Source organism: Antedon bifida, chromosome 8 (genome assembly GCF_963402885.1).
Source record: "Antedon bifida chromosome 8, ecAntBifi1.1, whole genome shotgun sequence".
Lineage (NCBI taxonomy): Eukaryota > Metazoa > Echinodermata > Crinoidea > Comatulida > Antedonidae > Antedon > Antedon bifida.
The window spans coordinates 8,379,757-8,400,366 of NC_136233.1; the positions used below are offsets into that span (position 1 = coordinate 8,379,757).

Genomic DNA, 20,610 nt, shown 5'->3' on the forward strand with positions numbered 1-20,610 from the left:
AACTATTCTGCAATGTCTATCTGTGTTCCAACTCCAGCAAGAAACTTGACTGCTGGGGCATGACCACTAATAAAAGAGCTTCCATATCTACAGAGATCTTCACTTGGAGGAGGTAGTCTTAAAGGAAAAAAAACATTGTTAAGCCCTTACACAGCCATATAAGATAAATAACATTGAATAGCAATTGCAGTCTTGAGAAAAAAGATGAATTAAAATATTGTTTCCATCAATTGAAGTTTTACACTTGTACTGTTACTAGTGTCTATAGGAATACTCTTAAATATAAATGCTTACCTAATATTTGTGAAATAAGCTGAGGTTTTAGGAATTATAAACGGGTCTGTGAATTCCGGCACGTTGTTGTAGAGTTAGTTTTGTATTGTTGGACAGACGTGGTGCGCCAGAAAGATCTCCTAAAAGATTGCCATCCACACTCAGTTGTATTGTGTATCCAATCTATTGAAATTTAATCATTAATTTTAATAATTTATATATATTTTATTTTTTTTAGTCGCGTGCACATGACTCTACAGATCACTATGTCGGTCGGTTGGTCGGTAAACACTAACTCAAATTTGAGCATATGTGACTGCAGACATGTATATGGCCTTGTCATTTTATTATTATTATTATATATTTTTATACTTTAGGCCTCCCTTATTAAAAAATATCTATACACCGTAATGATAAATAAAAAAGGAGCGTAAAAGACTGAATTGGGCATACTGTATTTTCCAGTGATCAACTACCATTATTCTCTGTCTATAAAACACCATTTATAGTTTGACTGTTCCATTTTCACTCAAGGGGTGATTATTAAAGGAATAATGACATGATGTGACTACTTTACTTTCCTACCTTTGCTGGATCAGGATCATATTCTTCTTTAAACGTAAACTCATAATGATGCCAATCACTGGATGGATCAAAGGTTAAATCAAATATGCTGTATAAATAATCAACCTCATCCTGGTAGAATCGGCACCATAATGTTGCGGATGGTATTTCTTTATCTGAATAAAAAAAATTAAATTTAAAGAAAATACTGCAATAGATATTACTGATGCAGCTTATTTAAATATTTCAAATTTAACATTAGTTTAGAAAAAGAAAGAAATAATGTTACCTGCATACAACTGTAAGCCACAGGCTTGCTGAACAGCGATCTGTTTCATAGGCTCCTTACCAGACTCATTGTCTTCTTCATCTTCAATTATCTCCCATGGAACCGTGGTTGTTGGTGGCAGTGTTGTAGTTATTCGCTGGGTTGTAGTAGCTCCAACCGCTGAGCAATCACAATCACATCCAGTCTTAAATATAAACAAATAATTTTTAACTACGAAATATAATGTATAGAATTACACAGTGTTATAATTAACAGTAACTCCAGTAACTTCACTTTAAAAAATAATACTACGCAAGACGAGAGGCTGACTATTTTTTAATGTACTTACACTATTGGTTTCCTCGTAACAACATGAACACGGTTCCAGATCTTCAGTAGGAACCATTATGTCACCAACAACACCATCAGGTCCATCCCAGAACACCACACTTGTTATTACTGGTATGTCTTGGGCAGCAGCTTTTAAATCCATCTAATAATGTTAATAAACTACATAATTGACTAGGAGCAAGTGATAGGCATGAGCCTAAACAGAATATCTGCTCTTACTCAAACATTGACACCAATAAGAAGTATAAAAATTATTCTAAAAACAGGTTTTTCATCACACTAAAATAATAATAATACAATAAAGGATAAACCTTCTGTACATATCATATGTCTTGATATTTTTCTTACCTTAAAAGTGCCACCTTCACCAATTTCAACATGTCTTGATACTGCACCTGCCAACACATACTGTTCTTGAATGTCGGGCTCCATGGTGAGAACAATGTTGTCTGGGTCAGTCACCTTTATCTACATAAAAATAGTAACATTCAAATAAATTTCATCAAGAAAAAAACAAATGGAGGATACAAATTGTGAGATAATAGGTGCTACACAGAACACATGAGAAAAAAGAAAAATTTGAACGAGTTAGGAAAAGTGCAGGCAAAATTATTGGCTCTGACCTACCAACTATTCAACAACCATATGAAATTACATTACATAAAGTTAAAATGATTATGAATGACACACACCCACTAAATAAGTACATTTTAAACAGATCTGGTATCAGGCTACATCGACTAAGAGGAGATCATGATCATCTTCTAAAGTCATTTGTTCCAAATTCTTGCCATTTATATAATGGATAGATTGAAAATGTAATTTGTTTTAACTGTATATAATACTGCTAATATATATATTTTTATATGTTTACGATATAGTATTTTTAAAATTGTTGTCTATGTTCGATGTTTATTCGTATTTTTTATAAGATCTTTTTATCACACTTTTTTGTATTCATGACTTTTTATATTTATAATTGTTTGAGCTTGTCAACGAAACAAATTTCCTTTTGGACCAATGAATTTCTGTATTCTGTTTAAGCTAATATCATCATTAGAAATAGGAAAAAATATAAGAAAGACTAGTTAGGTATGCCAACCTTTTAAACAGTGAAACTTTGGTGTCCAGTATATACAAGATATGATTTTTGTAATAAATGATCAATCATTTAAGCTTATCAAACCTGTTCATGGTGGTAATGTATTTTCCAATCATTTCCATCCATATTCCACCCTTGCACCCTTGCTGTTAACACTTTGCCATAATTCATCATCAAAGGTTGCATGTTGATCAGGACATGGTTCGATGTTTGGATTCGGCAGAAATATAAATGAGCCTAGAAATTTAAATAAAAATTTGGACTGAAGCAAAAGGCAAAATATAAAGGCTAGAGAAAATTAAGTAGACAAAGGTAAAAAAAGTGCGCTGAGACAACCTATAAAAAGATGGAATATTTGAAAAGACCAGCTACAGAAAACTTGTAGAGCCAACAAAGTGGATGCTATCGGGATACAAGACAAGACAAGATACTAACATTAAATTAAACTGAGAATAATGATAATATTTTAGGAAATTTTCTTTCTTTTCAGCTTTTATTAACTTTATTTTCTTTCAATAAACATAATTCTTATTTTCATAGTTTAGAACTTACCTGACATGTGATCAACGTAACTAATGTGTGGCATATCCTTCCTGAAATCTAGTCCGTCAACCACTAAACCTGCTGTTGGTGTTGAATCGTCAAAGAATATTGGAGACGATGTCGTGGTGACATATGAACCTGCTTTATTTGTTGCAGTCAGATCACAAAATATGGAGTTAATAACTGTAATAGAAAAAAAATGATTAAATGTTAACATTAAAATGATAATATTCCTACTACCTAACATTTAACATTAAAAGGAAGTTTTATTTTAATTGTATACAAAATCAGAAAAAGAATGAAAATTAAAGAAGAAAAAAGAAAATAAAAATGATAAAAACAAAAGGAAACAAAGAAAGAGGAAGCAAAAGAAAAAAGAATGAAAGATAAAATAAAGTAAAAGACAAAAAAAACAAAATAGGTACAAAGTAGAAGTTTAGATCTGGGTATACATGAAATGTGAGACATCAATACAAAATTACAGTGAATTTAAAATATGAAGATATAAATAAAAAGAACATTGCACAAAGCAATGTATACATATTCTAATTATATTTGGTATTTTGAGTTAAAACTGTGGGAGTTATATAACGGTTTTTCACTTTTATTGTTATCTTACCTTAAGACTTAACCCATAGAAACTGTAAGTTGAAAGGCTTGACTTTTTCTATGACTGTTGTTAGTACTTCAACTTCACCAGCTTTACTAGACTTGCCCCAAGTCTGTATTTATTGTCTTTTTTTTTTATTTATTTGTTTTCATTTCGACCGCGATTTTTGTCTGAAAATACAGACTTGTGAAACACGTATAGAAATCGATTTGCAGACCGCAAACGTCCGATAAGAATGACGTAGGTTATCATACCGTATTTGGCTATATGGGGCGGGCGGTATGTAAATATGGATTTCGAATCAACCAATGATCATTTTGTTTCAAAATGAAAAAGATCGAGTACGTACGTACAGTGCTGAATGTACGATCGAGACTGAACAACTGTTGAAATATAAAATCGTGTTGCCAAGTTGTTTTGTTTATTAATTGTTTAGTCCTGGCCTAGGCCTCCTTTGTAGGGCTACTCAACTTGTACGTACGACCTGCCAAATAAAACGCCAATAAGGTACATACCACCACCGACGGGCACACAACAGGGCTACACCACCACACAGAACAGGACAGGGTCTGGGTGGGAATTAAATAAATGATCCATTCAATGTTTGTTTGGCGGAGAAGCTAGCCTATCATATCAAGACGAGTTTTCATGTTCTTGGGAAAAATCTCATCAAATGTTTACTACTTACTAGGCATATAAAATCATTTCTAGCCTTCAAAAATTTTCATCAATGTACTCAAGTACACATTGTCTAAACGTAACATAGTGCATGCGCATCGTCTTAGATGTTGAGTCTTTGAAATTCTGAAATATGAATATTAAAACGACGTACGAGTGAGTAGCCAATGGCATGCGGCTGAAACTAGTCAACTGGATAATTTATGCACCAAGAATTCTTGGTGTCAAACCACGTGACTTATGCGTGTTTCCCCAGACGGAGTATCCAAACTCAAGTAATACACGTATGAAACGCCATATGTGCAAAAATATTTATATTTTTACAAAACTCCGTCTGGAGCCCAGACTACAGCTTTACATGATGCCGCCACCAGTAGTTCTATCTCGTAATAACCAATCTGGCTTTCTGGATCATTGAACTTGCTCCAGTGAATCGTTAACCCTGTTAGCAGTAAACCAAGCAGGCTAGAAATAGAAACAACAAATAATTTGTAATGGATTTGATATACTTTATATGCAAGTATCTAAATTTTCTATTTGTTACCAAAGACGAATCATTGAGACATATAATTGAATAGGATTAAACTATTAATATAAAGATAACTTACAAAATCTGTAGGAACATGGGGGTTGTTTTCAAGCCAAATTCGTCCTTCGATTGGTTTTGTTAAATCAACTTTGAAAGATCTGCTGGTTTTGTTGCACTGTCCCGCTTCGTCGTTTCCTTAGAAGAAATGAAATTTAGAGCATAGAATGAAAATTGTACAGGTAGATTGTGGTGATGAGTACAGGAAGATGATTGTACTTAAGATTTCATATTTCAATGGAAAAGGGTCATCTTTTGTAATATCATATACAATTTCTGTCTACTATTTTCATAGTTGAGGTGAGGTTCACCAGGTTTTTAGTAAATAAACTAAATAATAAATTAAATAATAATATTTGTTAAGCGCACATATCTAGTGTAAAATTAAATAAGATAAAAGAACCAATACAAAGAAACTCACCAAATACAACAATATAATAGTTGTGATTGTGCTGCAAACTCAGATGTGTCTCTTCTGCATACGTATCCTTGCCAGTATTAGTGACAGTGGCAACATCAAACAATGACTCTACCTCTTTACATGCCTCAGATACACATTCACTCTTTGCCATCTGTGATAAATAAGAACCAAATTCTGGTGATAACATAAAAAATAAATTGGTAATTTTCATCGCATTTCCAATCTATTCTGGGCTGTAACAGACAGCAAGCATCTCTTGTGTGGTCCCTCTTTTTTGTATGGATCAAGTCTTCTGAAACCATTCAGGAAATAACTAAAATTTACACCACTTTGTGCAAATTAAGTACACATATTATTACAACACTATTTAACTTCACACCTCTCAAAATAAATCATGAATCACGGGGGGTCAAATGTAGCATTTTGACACCCCCCTAGCTCTTTTCGCTCAACCATACAAACAGCCTTTACGATAGGCTAAAAATCATTTTAATGCAAAAAGTATGTATGACTGTCTGTTATGAAATTTCAAGTAACTTGGTCTCTGAAAATAATATGGTCGCTGTGTTATTTGGTTCTGCTTTGTTCATATTTTGTCATCATCTAAGAAGATGCCTTTTGTATTTTGATAATACAGGGGTAGCGATTGCTTTGCGCCAAAATTAGATAATAAAAAAAATAGACACTCCTCCGTACCAGTAGCTGCTCCGTACAATGCTGCACAAAGGGAGAGCACTTTGGCCCGACTGTCTGGAAATCAGTTCAGAAATCCCTTCGACCTATTCTGCTGTGAATACGACTTTGAGCGCCATTTCCATTACGGACCGGGGAAGTTCCAAGAATCAATGCGAGCACACTGCCCGCTCATGATTTTTTATTTATTTTTTTTCGTGTAGGGTGTAATTTCTGGGCCAACTAGACTAGTAAGAGGTGCCATTTTATCATGAATTTTATGTTCGAGAGTAGCATTTACCAAAAATCGCTTTACCAAAAGCCCCACCATGGGCCTGTGGCTCAAGTATTTGGTGTTTAAGCCCCCATCCCCTATTTTAAAATCAAGGATACACTCCTGACCCCCACTTCAAAAATCGTTCCCGCACCGCTGTTCACAACAGTATAAATAAACAATTTGACTTCACTTTTCATAAACATTTCAACTTCGCATTTCATTAATCAATTAGACAAATTATTGTAAATCTCTTGAAAGAAATAATGATACTTACACTTAGTTAATATTACTATTATTGTAATGTATTGATGCATTTACAAACCTGCACCTTTAAGATATCACATTCAATATTAGTAGCCTCTGGTTTACTTGAAATGCCGTACATGTAAAAGAACATTGGTTGGTCTGATATGAAGTTAGACCAAGAAAACGATGTTCCTGTATCTTGGCTGATGAACAGCTTTGTTTCAATTTCTCCACCTTTACAGAAATGAACGCGTTACATATAATATAAAGCTTCAGAAGACTAGAAGCCTGTATAATAACATATAGTACAAGATGACAAGTTGAATAAATTTTCAAATTTGAACTACAACAGTAATTGGTATGGTATGCACTATCTCGTATTATAGGGACATTCAGATGAGTTCAAAATAAGTCTTGAAGTAGCAGATTGTAAGCTGAGGAATGCCTGTGAAGACGCTCTTTGTATATTAGTTACTTCAACCATACTACAGAAAATTTACACAAGGTTCAAGGTTCTAGCAATCTAGATGCACAAGATGTTAAAATATGTAGACTAGTACAAAATATGGTATACAAGCAGCAGCATAGTCCCACAAAGAATACTAAAAAAAATGTCTACAAAGGAATGTTTAGGCCTACTTACCTTCAACTCCTAATCCTTTGCCGACTTGTATACCATTTGATGTAATTTCAGCATAAGCTAACTGCCCTCCGTAAGCCCGGACTGTTACGTAATAAGTAGCCCTTTCATCTAACAGCAAGTCGGTAAATGTCCACACGGTGTTCAACTCTACGTTTGTAAATGGCACGATGTTGTCACGTGTCTTAGGATACAGGCGGTCGTTTCCAATAGCAACACTGTAATACTCGATTAACTGCTTATCATTGGCTGCATATGTATACCCTATATAAATGAAACAAAAATTATTTTTAAAAGATAGAATATTTATATTCATTCATATTCTGTATTTACGTTGATTGTAAAATAAACATTACTCTTACTTACTAAGAAACTAACCCGATTAGACATAGAAAAGCTATTTGTATTACTAAATCCCCACAAATTAAATGGAACAGTCTAATCAACCATACACACTTTCAATAAAGTACTCTGTTCTTTTATATTTCCAATAAATTTAATTATATTTATCTGATTATCTTTTGTGGATTTTAATTGAAATTTAAAAAACTCACCATCTTGAATAACAACTTTCTTTTCCTGATCGTCAACACCAAACCCATCCCATTTGGCTGAGAGTGTTGTAATCGAAGCTTGTTCATTCAGGTCGAATCCTATAATGCTTCCATCATACACGTGTCCAGGCAGTATTGGTTGTAATCTCAGTGTTAAGCCGTCTGTTCTGACAACTTGAGTATGGCCCAACATGTTTGTGGCACGGACAATGCTGTAAAACGTCTGTCCGTCTGCCATTACTACAGCTTCATTTACTGCCATAGTTTTCGCTGAAAATATAAATTATGGGTAATTAGTAAAACGTTATCACAGGTCTGGTAGATTTTCGAGCAACTGAACAGTACTGAAAATATAAAGCGTCTAAAAGGTACTGATTGTAATTAGTGATGGTTATCATGTGTGACATGATTCCAGTTATGCTTATGTTGCGTTTACGTTAGGCAGTTAAGTTGAGTTTTGTGTTGAATAAACTACAACTTTATGCCGAATGCTGAAATTCTCAATTTCAATCAGCCATATCTATCTTCAGTAAAGTACATTAACAAACAATAACTACAGTATACAACAAATAAATAGAATTAAAAATGCAAGGATAACTCACTTTTAACATCAATAAAATCCTGTATAACCATCCCATCGATTCGTTTAATAGCCCATTCATAGTTTACAATTGGACAAGTGTCTCCGCTAAAGTCCCACGATGCTCGTATTTCATTGGCCTCAGATTGATAATCACTATAGAAAATAAAATTAATTAGCAATATTATCAAACGTATTTGTACATCATAAAATTATGACTTGATATTCAACTTTAACAAGTTTGTTGGGTCTTACACATCATTTACTATTGGGCTCCGGAGTGGTTGACGGCCGCTAGAAACTCTGCTTATGAAGACGCTGTTTGAAAAGCCAACTGTTGACAAGCTGGCTGCATTGTTTCCTTTGACCATAACAAAAACCTTAGGAACGAAAAAAATACAACATTGGTATGCACAGGAAGAATATAAAAAGATAAGATAGATTGGAAAATCTTGAATGCAATATTTAAAGAATTACCTGACGAATTTCACTTAAGTCTAATCCCGAAACTTTGTAGTATGTCTCATCTGTAGAAATCGACTTAAATTCCATTATATCTGACTTTCCAACCTCAGATCCAATGGCAATGTCGTAACTGGGAAATAAAAATTAGAATGTATATGTTTTATACTGTATATTTAATGTTCCATATATACAAGCATCAATACTAGTTTAAATTTACCTTGTTATATAGGATTCCAATTCAGTAAACGGTTGCCATGCAACTACAACAGTTGTCAGTGAGGTCTGGCAAATAGCATCTTGAGCCTGGCAGTCTTTAAAATATATTTGCATACAGTATGATTACATTGCAAATTATTATACAGTCAAAGAATGTTTACATGAATTTGAAGTACATGATTTGCTAATGAATAGAACCCAATGATTAGCTAACACAAATAAGATTTTAAGACAACTTGTACCTGCACCATTTTCTTCAGCAGCACAAATGTTCTCTCATTAAGCATGAAAGTTTACCAAATTTTGAGAAAAATATATAATTTCTACATGGCACTATAGACTTTCATATGGTTACATGAAGCCTGGTAAAACAGAAATAAATTTTAACAAAAAGAACAATAAATGTTTGAGCAGTAATACCTCAGTATCGTTTTCACCAGGAAGTCCAAATGTCAGAGAATGGATTTTTGCAGGAGTTTGATCAACTATAACACCATCAGAAGCTGCCTCTAGGACATTGCCAGCACCAGTAATGGCACGAACTGTTGTGTAATAAGTAACACCATGTTCTAGGGCGAGGGTAGTGTAACCATGTCCTGAACCTGGGAGAGCTAGGCAAAAAACAAACGCACTATGATTACTTTTTTTTAACTAATTTAATTAAAAAACGATGAGTAGTAGGACAAAAACAGTGACAATTACCTGTTCCTGCCTTGTTTGGGTCTTTGTAAAGGACAAGTCCAAAATCAGAAAACGGTTGAACATTGTCCAAACGAGGCTCTGTACCAACTGCCCATTCAAATGACGTAAGGCCATCAAGTTGACTCTGAAGAAAAGAAAGTAAAAAGGAGATACAATTTCTGTCTGAACAGTTCAAACAATATTTCCATGTCTACATGGTTCATACAATATTTCAATGTCTACATGGTTCAAACAATATTTCTATGTCTACATGGTTCAAACAATATTTCTATGTCTACACGGTTCAAACAATATTTCAATGTCTACACGGTTCAAACAATATTTCTATGTCTACACGGTTCATACAATATTTCCATGTCTACATGGTTCATACAATATTTCAATGTCTACATGGTTCAAACAATATTTCTATGTCTACACGGTTCATACAATATTTCTATGTCTACACGGTTCAAACAATATTTCTATGTCTACATGGTTCAAACAATATTTCTATGTCTACATGGTTCATACAATATTTCTATGTCTACATGGTTCAAACAATATTTCAATGTCTACATGGTTCATACAATATTTCTATGTCTACACGGTTCATACAATATTTCTATGTCTACACGGTTCATACAATATTTCTATGTCTACATGGTTCATACAATATTTCTATGTCTACATGGTTCAAACAATATTTCAATGTCTACACGGTTCATACAATATTTCTATGTCTACACGGTTCATACAATATTTCTATGTCTACACGGTTCATACAATATTTCAATGTCTACATGGTTCATACAATATTTCAATGTCTACACGGTTCAAACAATATTTCTATGTCTACACGGTTCATACAATATTTCTATGTCTACATGGTTCATACAATATTTCTATGTCTACACGGTTCAAACAATATTTCTATGTCTACATGGTTCATACAATATTTCTATGTCTACATGGTTCATACAATATTTCTATGTCTACATGGTTCATACAATATTTCTATGTCTACACGGTTCATACAATATTTCAATGTCTACACGGTTCAAACAATATTTCAATGTCTACATGGTTCATACAATATTTCTATGTCTACATGGTTCATACAATATTTCTATGTCTACATGGTTCATACAATATTTCAATGTCTACATGGTTCATACAATATTTCTATGTCTACACGGTTCATACAATATTTCTATGTCTACATGGTTCATACAATATTTCAATGTCTACATGGTTCATACAATATTTCTATGTCTACATGGTTCATACAATATTTCTATGTCTACATGGTTCATACAATATTTCTATGTCTACACGGTTCAAACAATATTTCTATGTCTACATGGTTCATACAATATTTCTATGTCTACATGGTTCATACAATATTTCTATGTCTACATGGTTCATACAATATTTCTATGTCTACACGGTTCAAACAATATTTCTATGTCTACACGGTTCATACAATATTTCTATGTCTACATGGTTCATACAATATTTCTATGTCTACACGGTTCAAACAATATTTCAATGTCTACATGGTTCATACAATATTTCTATGTCTACATGGTTCATACAATATTTCTATGTCTACATGGTTCATACAATATTTCTATGTCTACACGGTTCATACAATATTTCTATGTCTACATGGTTCAAACAATATTTCTATGTCTACACGGTTCAAACAATATTTCTATGTCTACACGGTTCATACAATATTTCTATGTCTACACGGTTCATACAATATTTCTATGTCTACACGGTTCATACAATATTTCTATGTCTACACGGTTCATACAATATTTCTATGTCTACACGGTTCAAACAATATTTCAATGTCTACACGGTTCAAACAATATTTCAATGTCTACACGGTTCAAACAATATTTCTATGTCTACACGGTTCAAACAATATTTCAATGTCTACACGGTTCAAACAATATTTCTATGTCTATACGGTTTAAACAATATTTGTATGACTAGACGGTTCAAATAATATTTCTATGTCTACACGGTTCAAACAATATTTCTATGTCTACACGGTTCAAACAATATTTCTATGTCTATACGGTTTAAACAATATTTGTATGTCTATAGAAAGATATTTCAATGTCTACAAGGTTTATAGATAGGTTATATAGGTTATATATACAATCATGAATAATTTGTTAGGCCTACCTCAAATCCATGGAACATTACACACAGTTCTGTCTTTTGCATCTGTGAGTCAATGTCATGAGCTTTGATTAATACACCATCAAAAATTTCAGTTTCTGTTCCATCCCAAACCATTCCTACAATATTGATTATAACATCATTACTGGTAATATATAAGATGTATATTCATTCATCAGTGCAAAATTACTTCCATTTATTGTCATTTGCATAAAAAACATAATTAGGAATTATGTTTGCTCCAAGTCCTAGATATATTACAAAAACAGATAAATGAAAAACTAACAAAAACAATTACAAAGTGTCACATCACTCTCGCACGGTATACTGACAGGCATTCAGGCATGTGATAGTCAAAGTACACCTAGAGTATTCAGACATTGAGAACACTGATTAAAACAAATTAAACTAAATTAACTGAGAGTTACTTGATAATTCTTCCCAAGTGTTCTCAATGTACTGAGCAACTTCAATTATTAAGAGTAAGGCTAAACACCTGACCAATTAACATTGCTCTCTGAGGCAATACTACAGTACTTTGACGTTCACCTAACCACAATAAAGGTTTTAGGACTAAATTCAACCTAATATTTGGTCATAAATACATTTTGTAAATTTACAGAACCTTGTCAATTTTCTAAAATTAAATGAATTGATAAGGTATAATGCTTACCAATTTTGTCAGCTTCAACAACTCGTATAGGTGACGAAATAGCTGGCTCGCTGAAAGATTGCGCCCCGTTCTCTGCCTTGACAGTAAGGTAATAAACTGGCTGGCAGGAATCCAAGAACTCAAAATCTGAACATGTGCTTGCATCGGTGAGTGTAAGATTTAGCCCACTGATGTAAGCTGATTCATCCGGACCCATACTTGTGAAATCTTGTACATCACTTGAACCTACAAAATTAAGCAGTTAAGATTTTTAGACTGTTACAGTAATTTGCAATTATTAGAGAATTTACTTTGACTACTGAAGAGAGAAGTACGTCCAGATACATTTGTTAGACTGTTACAATAATTTGCAGTTATTAGAGAATTTACTTTGACAACAGAAGAGAGAAGTACGTCCAGATACATTTGTTAGACTGTTACAATAATTTGCAGTTATTAGAGAATTTACTTTGACAACAGAAGAGAGAAGTACGTCCAGTTAAGCTTTTTAGACAGCAGTTATTGAAGAAGTTGCTTTAAATACTTTTAGACTGTTCATAACTTCAATGAGTTCTGTAAACCTCAAAATCAAAAGCCCCATTTTTTCCAAATACAACATAATTAAACTACTAAATAGTAACAGTTACCTGGTTGAGTTCCTATCGCAGCCCAATACGATATAATACCGCTCTCAGCATCCATGTAGCTCTGATTCCTTATGGATCACTTTGCCAAACATATCCAAATAAAAACTCTTCAGATTCACCGGGATCCATGACACCAACCTTGATGCTGGACAGCTGAAATGTAATTGGATGAAAAACTTACACACTAACAACTGACAACTTAAAAACTGACAACTAACAGACATTTTAGTCACCTAAAGTATTAAACCTTATTGTCAACATTGTTACAGTAATCCTGCAGCATATGAATATTCATAGATATTCTTAATAAGGAATTTTAACTAAATGTAACAAACAACTTACCAAAGGTGGAGACGGATCTATGATGACACCATTGGTCTCATGTGGTGATGTCAAACCTGCGTTATTCACTCCAGAAATGCGGGTGTTGTACAGACCGCTCTCTTTCAATGTCAGATCGTATTCTGTATGGGCGTCTTGGGTTTGAGGCACTTCTATAAATGCTGGGTGAGCATGAGGACCTGAAATAAAGTAAAATGTTACTTAAACGTCTAAAATAATTTTCTAAAAACAATATGATCAAGACAATTAAATTCATTTGAGGGGTTACTCCAGTGTACCTTTACATCTTCTATCATTGTTGCACTTGGAGAATAAAATGAAAATAAAAAGAATAAATGAAAACTCTGTTTGGCTACAGCTGCCAGACACAAAGTGAAGGAGGGAAGGAAATATGTTGTACACACCTGTGGGCAATTCAGGCAAAGTTAAGCTGCACGAAACAGGTTATTCCCGCCATATTTGAATTATATCACCATCCATAGCACTATTTGCTAAGTTAATTGGACATCTAGAAATCATTTCAACATTTCACTTACTTGGAAATATTTGGTGTGTGGTTCCTCCGTAGGTTTCCGAAACTGAGAATTTGTAGTGGTTCATGTCGGACTCTGGGTCGTGGAAATTCCAGTTTGCGGATATCAATGTGTCATTTGACTGAGGAAAACAAATTATGAGATCATAAACAAACAGTAAAGCTCTGCCTACACTATCAAACTAGTTGGACAAAAAAAGTGTGATGTGCGCAAATATGGTAGTGATATTCTCAAATATGGTAGTGATATGACATCGTCATGTCCATATTTTGGCACATCCCTTTTTTTTGTCACATAAAGTTTGATAGTGTAGACAGAGCTTAAGAGTATTAAACTTTATCTCTGGGAGTTTCAAAGTACTGCACCATGTTCCATGTATTTAGGTCTTATTTCTCAACATGACTTGCATCAGTCTACAAACCCTGTTGACATTTTAAGTTTTATGGTGACAATTATTGGCCTATACTAATGTTTATTAAACATGCAGACATGTGCATGTGAGTTTGTTCAAGCATAATAATTTGATTCACATCATCTACATAAAAACTATAAATCATAACTAACCTGAAATTCTATGTCTTCTCCTGGTGTACTTCCATCCCCAATAAATGTCATGATCGGTGGTGTAAGGTCAACTCTGAAACCATCTGACCTTTGCGTTACCGAGAGGCCAGCTTGGTTGACAACGTCTAGTTCGATGAACAAGTCATCGCCATCTTTCAGGTGGAAGTGATGCCATTCAAAAAACGTAGCGTTCGGTCCAACAGATTCAGATTCATGGATGATTTCAAATTCTGCAAACGCCTCACTAAATTAAAAGTAATTAAAATGGTTACGGAGATAAAATAATAACAAATAAATTAAAATGCTAATATATTCAAAGCATAGTCAACTTTTCCAATATAGCCTGGGTGCAGAACAGTTAATATACACATTTGCGGGAAAAAAGTATAGGAAAATTTGTTTTTGGTTTTTTCTGATAGAGTATACCATATAGAATGTCAGAAAAAAAATCCCCATCCCAGGGTCTTGGGGAAAATTTTTTACGGCACTTTTAAATTTTGGCCTATATAACACACACAAATTCCTATTAACACACAAATACCTATATATAGGGGATAGGGAAAACCAATTCACGTTTTTTTTAACTTGGAGTTGTGTTATGATGATTGAAATTAGCTGAGGCTTACTTTAATAACTACTTATCATAGTAGTTGATAAATCAAGTCGATACGATGACATCATCATGCCAGAATCCAATATGGCGTCCAATTTGGCGGGAAAAATAGGGTATTGCTAAACCCCGCAAACCTCCAAAAAAACATAGCAAACCCCACCGAACCAACATATATATATATATACACAAATCAGGCAAAGAACATTAATTCTAAACCGCCCGGTGATATACTGAAATTTAATTAATTAATTTGAAACGATAAAGATGAGGAAATCTGTGAGAATGAGAAAAAGTCGCCCCAACCGAGACTCGAACTCGGACCGCCTGCTTGATATGCAGATGTCCTAACCATTAGACCACTGGGGCTTTCATGGTATTGTTCGAACTCGATTGGATAGCGACTCTTTAACATTCTCGGCGTGGTACGGCGGAACAGCACTAGTCCTCAGTTGTACGCACGCGCACCAGAGATCAAATTGATACGCCCTCATCTTTCAGTATTTTTATTCACGAGGCGGGATCTCCGAAGAGATACTTTTATATATATAAACAAAGCAGGCAAAGAACATTAATTCTAAACCGCCCGGTGATATACTGAAATTTAATTAATTAATTTGAAACGATAAAGATGAGGAAATCTGTGAGAATGAGAAAAAGTCGCCCCAACCGAGACTCGAACTCGGACCGCCTGCTTGATATGCAGATGTCCTAACCATTAGACCACTGGGGCTTTCATGGTATTGTTCGAACTCAATTGGATAGCGACTCTTTAACATTCTCGGCGTGGTACAGCGGAACAGCACTAGTCCTCAGTTGTACGCACGCGCACCAGAGATCAAATTGATACGCCCTCATCTTTCAGTATTTTTATTCACGAGGAGGGATCTCTGAAGAGATACTTTTATATATATAAACAAATCAGGCAAAGAACATTAATTCTAAACCGCCCGGTGATATACTGAAATTTAATTAATTAATTTGAAACGATAAAGATGAGGAAATCTGTGAGAATGAGAAAAAGTCGCCCCAACCGAGACTCGAACTCGGACCGCCTGCTTGATATGCAGATGTCCTAACCATCAGACCACTGGGGCTTTCATAGTATTGTTCAAACTAGATTGGATAGCGACTCTTTACCATTCTCGGCGTGGTACGGCGGAACAGCACTAGTCCTCAGTTGCACGCATGCGCACCAGAGATCAAATTGATACGCCCTCATCTTTCAGTATTTTTATTCACGAGGCGGGATCTCCGAAGAGATACTTTTATATATATAAACAAATCAGGCAAAGAACATTAATTCTAAACCGCCCGGTGATATACTGAAATTTAATTAATTAATTTGAAACGATAAAGATGAGGAAATCTGTGAGAATGAGAAAAAGTCGCCCCAACCGAGACTCGAACTCGGACCGCCTGCTTGATATGCAGATGTCCTAACCATTAGACCACTGGGGCTTTCATGGTATTGTTCGAACTCGATTGGATATATATATATATATATATATATTTGAAACGATAAAGATGAGGAAATCTGTGAGAATGAGAAAAAGTCGCCCCAACCGAGACTCGAACTCGGACCGCCTGCTTGATATGCAGATGTCCTAACCATTAGACCACTGGGGCTTTCATGGTATTGTTCGAACTCGATTGGATAGCGACTCTTTAACATTCTCGGCGTGGTACGGCGGAACAGCACTAGTCCTCAGTTGTACGCACAGGCACCAGAGATCAAATTGATACGCCCTCATCTTACAGTATTTTTATTCACGAGGCGGGATCTCCGAAGAGATACTTTTATATATATAAACAAATCAGGCAAAGAACATTAATTCTAAACCGCCCGGTGATATACTGAAATTTAATTAATTAATTTGAAACGATAAAGATGAGGAAATCTGTGAGAATGAGAAAAAGTCGCCCCAACCGAGACTCGAACTCGGACCGCCTGCTTGATATGCAGATGTCCTAACCATTAGACCACTGGGGCTTTCATGGTATTGTTCGAACTCGATTGGATAGCAACTCTTTAACATTCTCGGCGTGGTACGGCGGAACAGCACTAGTCCTCAGTTGTACGCACGCGCACCAGAGATCAAATTGATACGCCCTCATCTTACAGTATTTTTATTCACGAGGCGGGATCTCCGAAGAGATACTTTTATATATATAAACAAATCAGGCAAAGAACATTAATTCTAAACCGCCCGGTGATATACTGAAATTTAATTAATTAATTTGAAACGATAAAGATGAGGAAATCTGTGAGAATGAGAAAAAGTCGCCCCAACCGAGACTCGAACTCGGACCGCCTGCTTGATATGCAGATGTCCTAACCATTAGACCACTGGGGCTTTCATGGTATTGTTCGAACTCGATTGGATAGCGACTCTTTAACATTCTCGGCGTGGTACGGCGGAACAGCACTAGTCCTCAGTTGTACGCACGCGCACCAGAGATCAAATTGATACGCCCTCATCTTACAGTATTTTTATTCACGAGGCGGGATCTCCGAAGAGATACTTTTATATATATAAACAAATCAGGCAAAGAACATTAATTCTAAACCGCCCGGTGATATACTGAAATTTAATTAATTAATTTGAAACGATAAAGATGAGGAAATCTGTGAGAATGAGAAAAAGTCGCCCCAACCGAGACTCGAACTCGGACCGCCTGCTTGATATGCAGATGTCCTAACCATTAGACCACTGGGGCTTTCATGGTATTTTTCGAACTCGATTGGATAGCGACTCTTTAACATTCTCGGCGTGGTACGGCGGAACAGCACTAGTCCTCAGTTGTACGCACGCGCACCAGAGATCAAATTGATACGCCCTCATCTTACAGTATTTTTATTCACGAGGCGGGATCTCCGAAGAGATACTTTTATATATATAAACAAATCAGGCAAAGAACATTAATTCTAAACCGCCCGGTGATATACTGAAATTTAATTAATTAATTTGAAACGATAAAGATGAGGAAATCTGTGAGAATGAGAAAAAGTCGCCCCAACCGAGACTCGAACTCGGACCGCCTGCTTGATATGCAGATGTCCTAACCATTAGACCACTGGGGCTTTCATGGTATTGTTCGAACTCGATTGGATATATATATATATATATAAATCAAAGAGCTGCATAGGCAGGATATAGAAAAAAATCAAGATCAAATAGGTTAAAACTGCCTCAATATAGATTTATTTTTACGACATGTTTCGGGCATAGCCCATCATCAGGTGAAGAGAATTGTAACAAAGGATAACATATATAAGTCACAAAATTACATAATAAAACAAATCAGCCAATCAAAGATGTTAACAAACAAAAGGCATAGTTATAAAGGCACACCTCCAAAAGCTATGGGGTACAAAGCAGAAATGGTTGCTTATAAAGCAGGAAATTTAAAACAAAGAAAAAAGCTTCAAGTGTAAATAATTGTTAATATGTGAATGTCTCTGGCAAAATTAATGTTTAAAAGATCTAAATTGTACATTTATGCCGGTAGGGGCAAGAGTGCCAAGCTTTACAATTATTCTTTCTTCTATAATTCTACGAGATGTCTCAGAACCATTACATACCTTAACACCAGAAATTGTAATATCCGAAAGGGAATGCTCATTATTACAAAAATGGGTGGCTACAGGTAATCCGGGAGTCTTAAGTTTAATAGACCTTAAATGTTCTACAAACCTATCACCTAACCTGCGTTTAGTTTCACCAATATAAAGCATATTACATTTAGTACACGAAATACAATAAACTAGATTTCTAGTGGTGCACGTAATATGATCTGTGATAACATAATTACCAGAAGGTCCTACTATTTGGTTTGAACATGAAACGTAATTACATGTCGAACATCTATTTCTATTACATTTGAATGTTCCAGTTAATTCATTACCTTTGTTTTGTAATTTAGATTTAACTAAAGTGTCTTTAATGCTTTGATCACGTCTGTAAGCTATCATGGGTGGTTCTTGAAAAATATCTTTTGTAGCGGATTTATCTTCTGTCAAAATTGAAAAGTTATCGCGGACAATGTTAATAACCTTCTTATTCATAGGATGATACGTGAGGACTAGAGGTATGCGGTCACAAGCATTTGTATTATGTGTTGAAAAGTTATCGCGGACAATGTTAATAACCTTCTTATTCATAGGATGATACGTGAGGACTAGAGGTATGCGGTCACAAGCATTTGTATTATGTGTTGAAAAGTTATCGCGGACAATGTTAATAACCTTCTTATTCATAGGATGATACGTGAGGACTAGAGGTATGCGGTCACAAGCATTTGTATTATGTGTTGAAAAGTTATCGCGGACAATGTTAATAACCTTCTTATTCATAGGATGATACGTGAGGACTAGAGGTATGCGGTCACAAGCATTTGTATTATGTGTTGAAAAGTTGCTGTTCCGCCGTACCACGCCGAGAATGTTAAAGAGTCGCTATCCAATCGAGTTCGAACAATACCATGAAAGCCCCAGTGGTCTTTTTCTCATTCTCACAGATTTCCTCATCTTTATCGTTTCAAATTAATTAATTAAATTTCAGTATATCACCGGGTGGTTTAGAATTAATGTTCTTTGCCTGATTTGTTTATATATATAAAAGTATCTTTTCGGAGATCCCGCCTCGTGAATAAAAATACTGTAAGATGAGGGCGTATCAATTTGATCTCTGGTGCGCGTGCGTACAACTGAGGACTAGTGCTGTTCCGCCGTACCACGCCGAGAATGTTAAAGAGTCGCTATCCAATCGAGTTCGAACAATACCATGAAAGCCCCAGTGGTCTAATGGTTAGGACATCTGCATATCAAGCAGGCGGCCCGAGTTCGAGTGTCGGTTGGGGCGACTTTTTCTCATTCTCACAGATTTCCTCATCTTTATCGTTTCAAATTAATTAATTAAATTTCAGTATATCACCGGGTGGTTTAGAATTAATGTTCTTTGCCTGATTTGTTTATATATATAAAAGTATCTTTTCGGAGATCCCGCCTCGTGAATAAAAATACTGTAAGATGAGGGCGTATCAATTTGATCTCTGGTGCGCGTGCGTACAACTGAGGACTAGTGCTGTTCCGCCGTACCACGCCGAGAATGTTAAAGAGTCGCTATCCAATCGAGTTCGAACAATACCATGAAAGCCCCAGTGGTCTAATGGTTAGGACATCTGCATATCAAGCAGGCGGCCCGAGTTCGAGTGTCGGTTGGGGCGACTTTTTCTCATTCTCACAGATTTCCTCATCTTTATCGTTTCAAATTAATTAATTAAATTTCAGTATATCACCGGGCGGTTTAGAATTAATGTTCTTTGCCTGATTT

The 20,610-nt window shown here is 35.2% G+C and overlaps 1 protein-coding gene across 1 annotated transcript; it reads right to left on the reverse strand.

Moving 5' to 3' along the window:
• Positions 1 to 6,637: 6,637 nt before the first annotated feature.
• LOC144850524 (uncharacterized) lies at positions 6,638 to 13,633 on the reverse strand. Its single transcript, XM_078707811.1, has 13 exons — positions 13,568 to 13,633; positions 13,226 to 13,378; positions 12,600 to 12,824; positions 11,930 to 12,045; positions 9,749 to 9,872; positions 9,467 to 9,657; positions 9,048 to 9,133; positions 8,843 to 8,960; positions 8,621 to 8,745; positions 8,388 to 8,521; positions 7,786 to 8,055; positions 7,235 to 7,495; positions 6,638 to 6,825 (listed from the first exon to the last, which is right to left on the reverse strand). The coding sequence occupies exons 2-13, from the start codon at positions 13,278 to 13,280 to the stop codon at positions 6,638 to 6,640; spliced, it is 1,893 nt and encodes a 630-aa protein (XP_078563937.1). The 5' UTR covers positions 13,281 to 13,378; positions 13,568 to 13,633.
• Between the last annotated feature and the right edge of the window lie 6,977 nt (positions 13,634 to 20,610).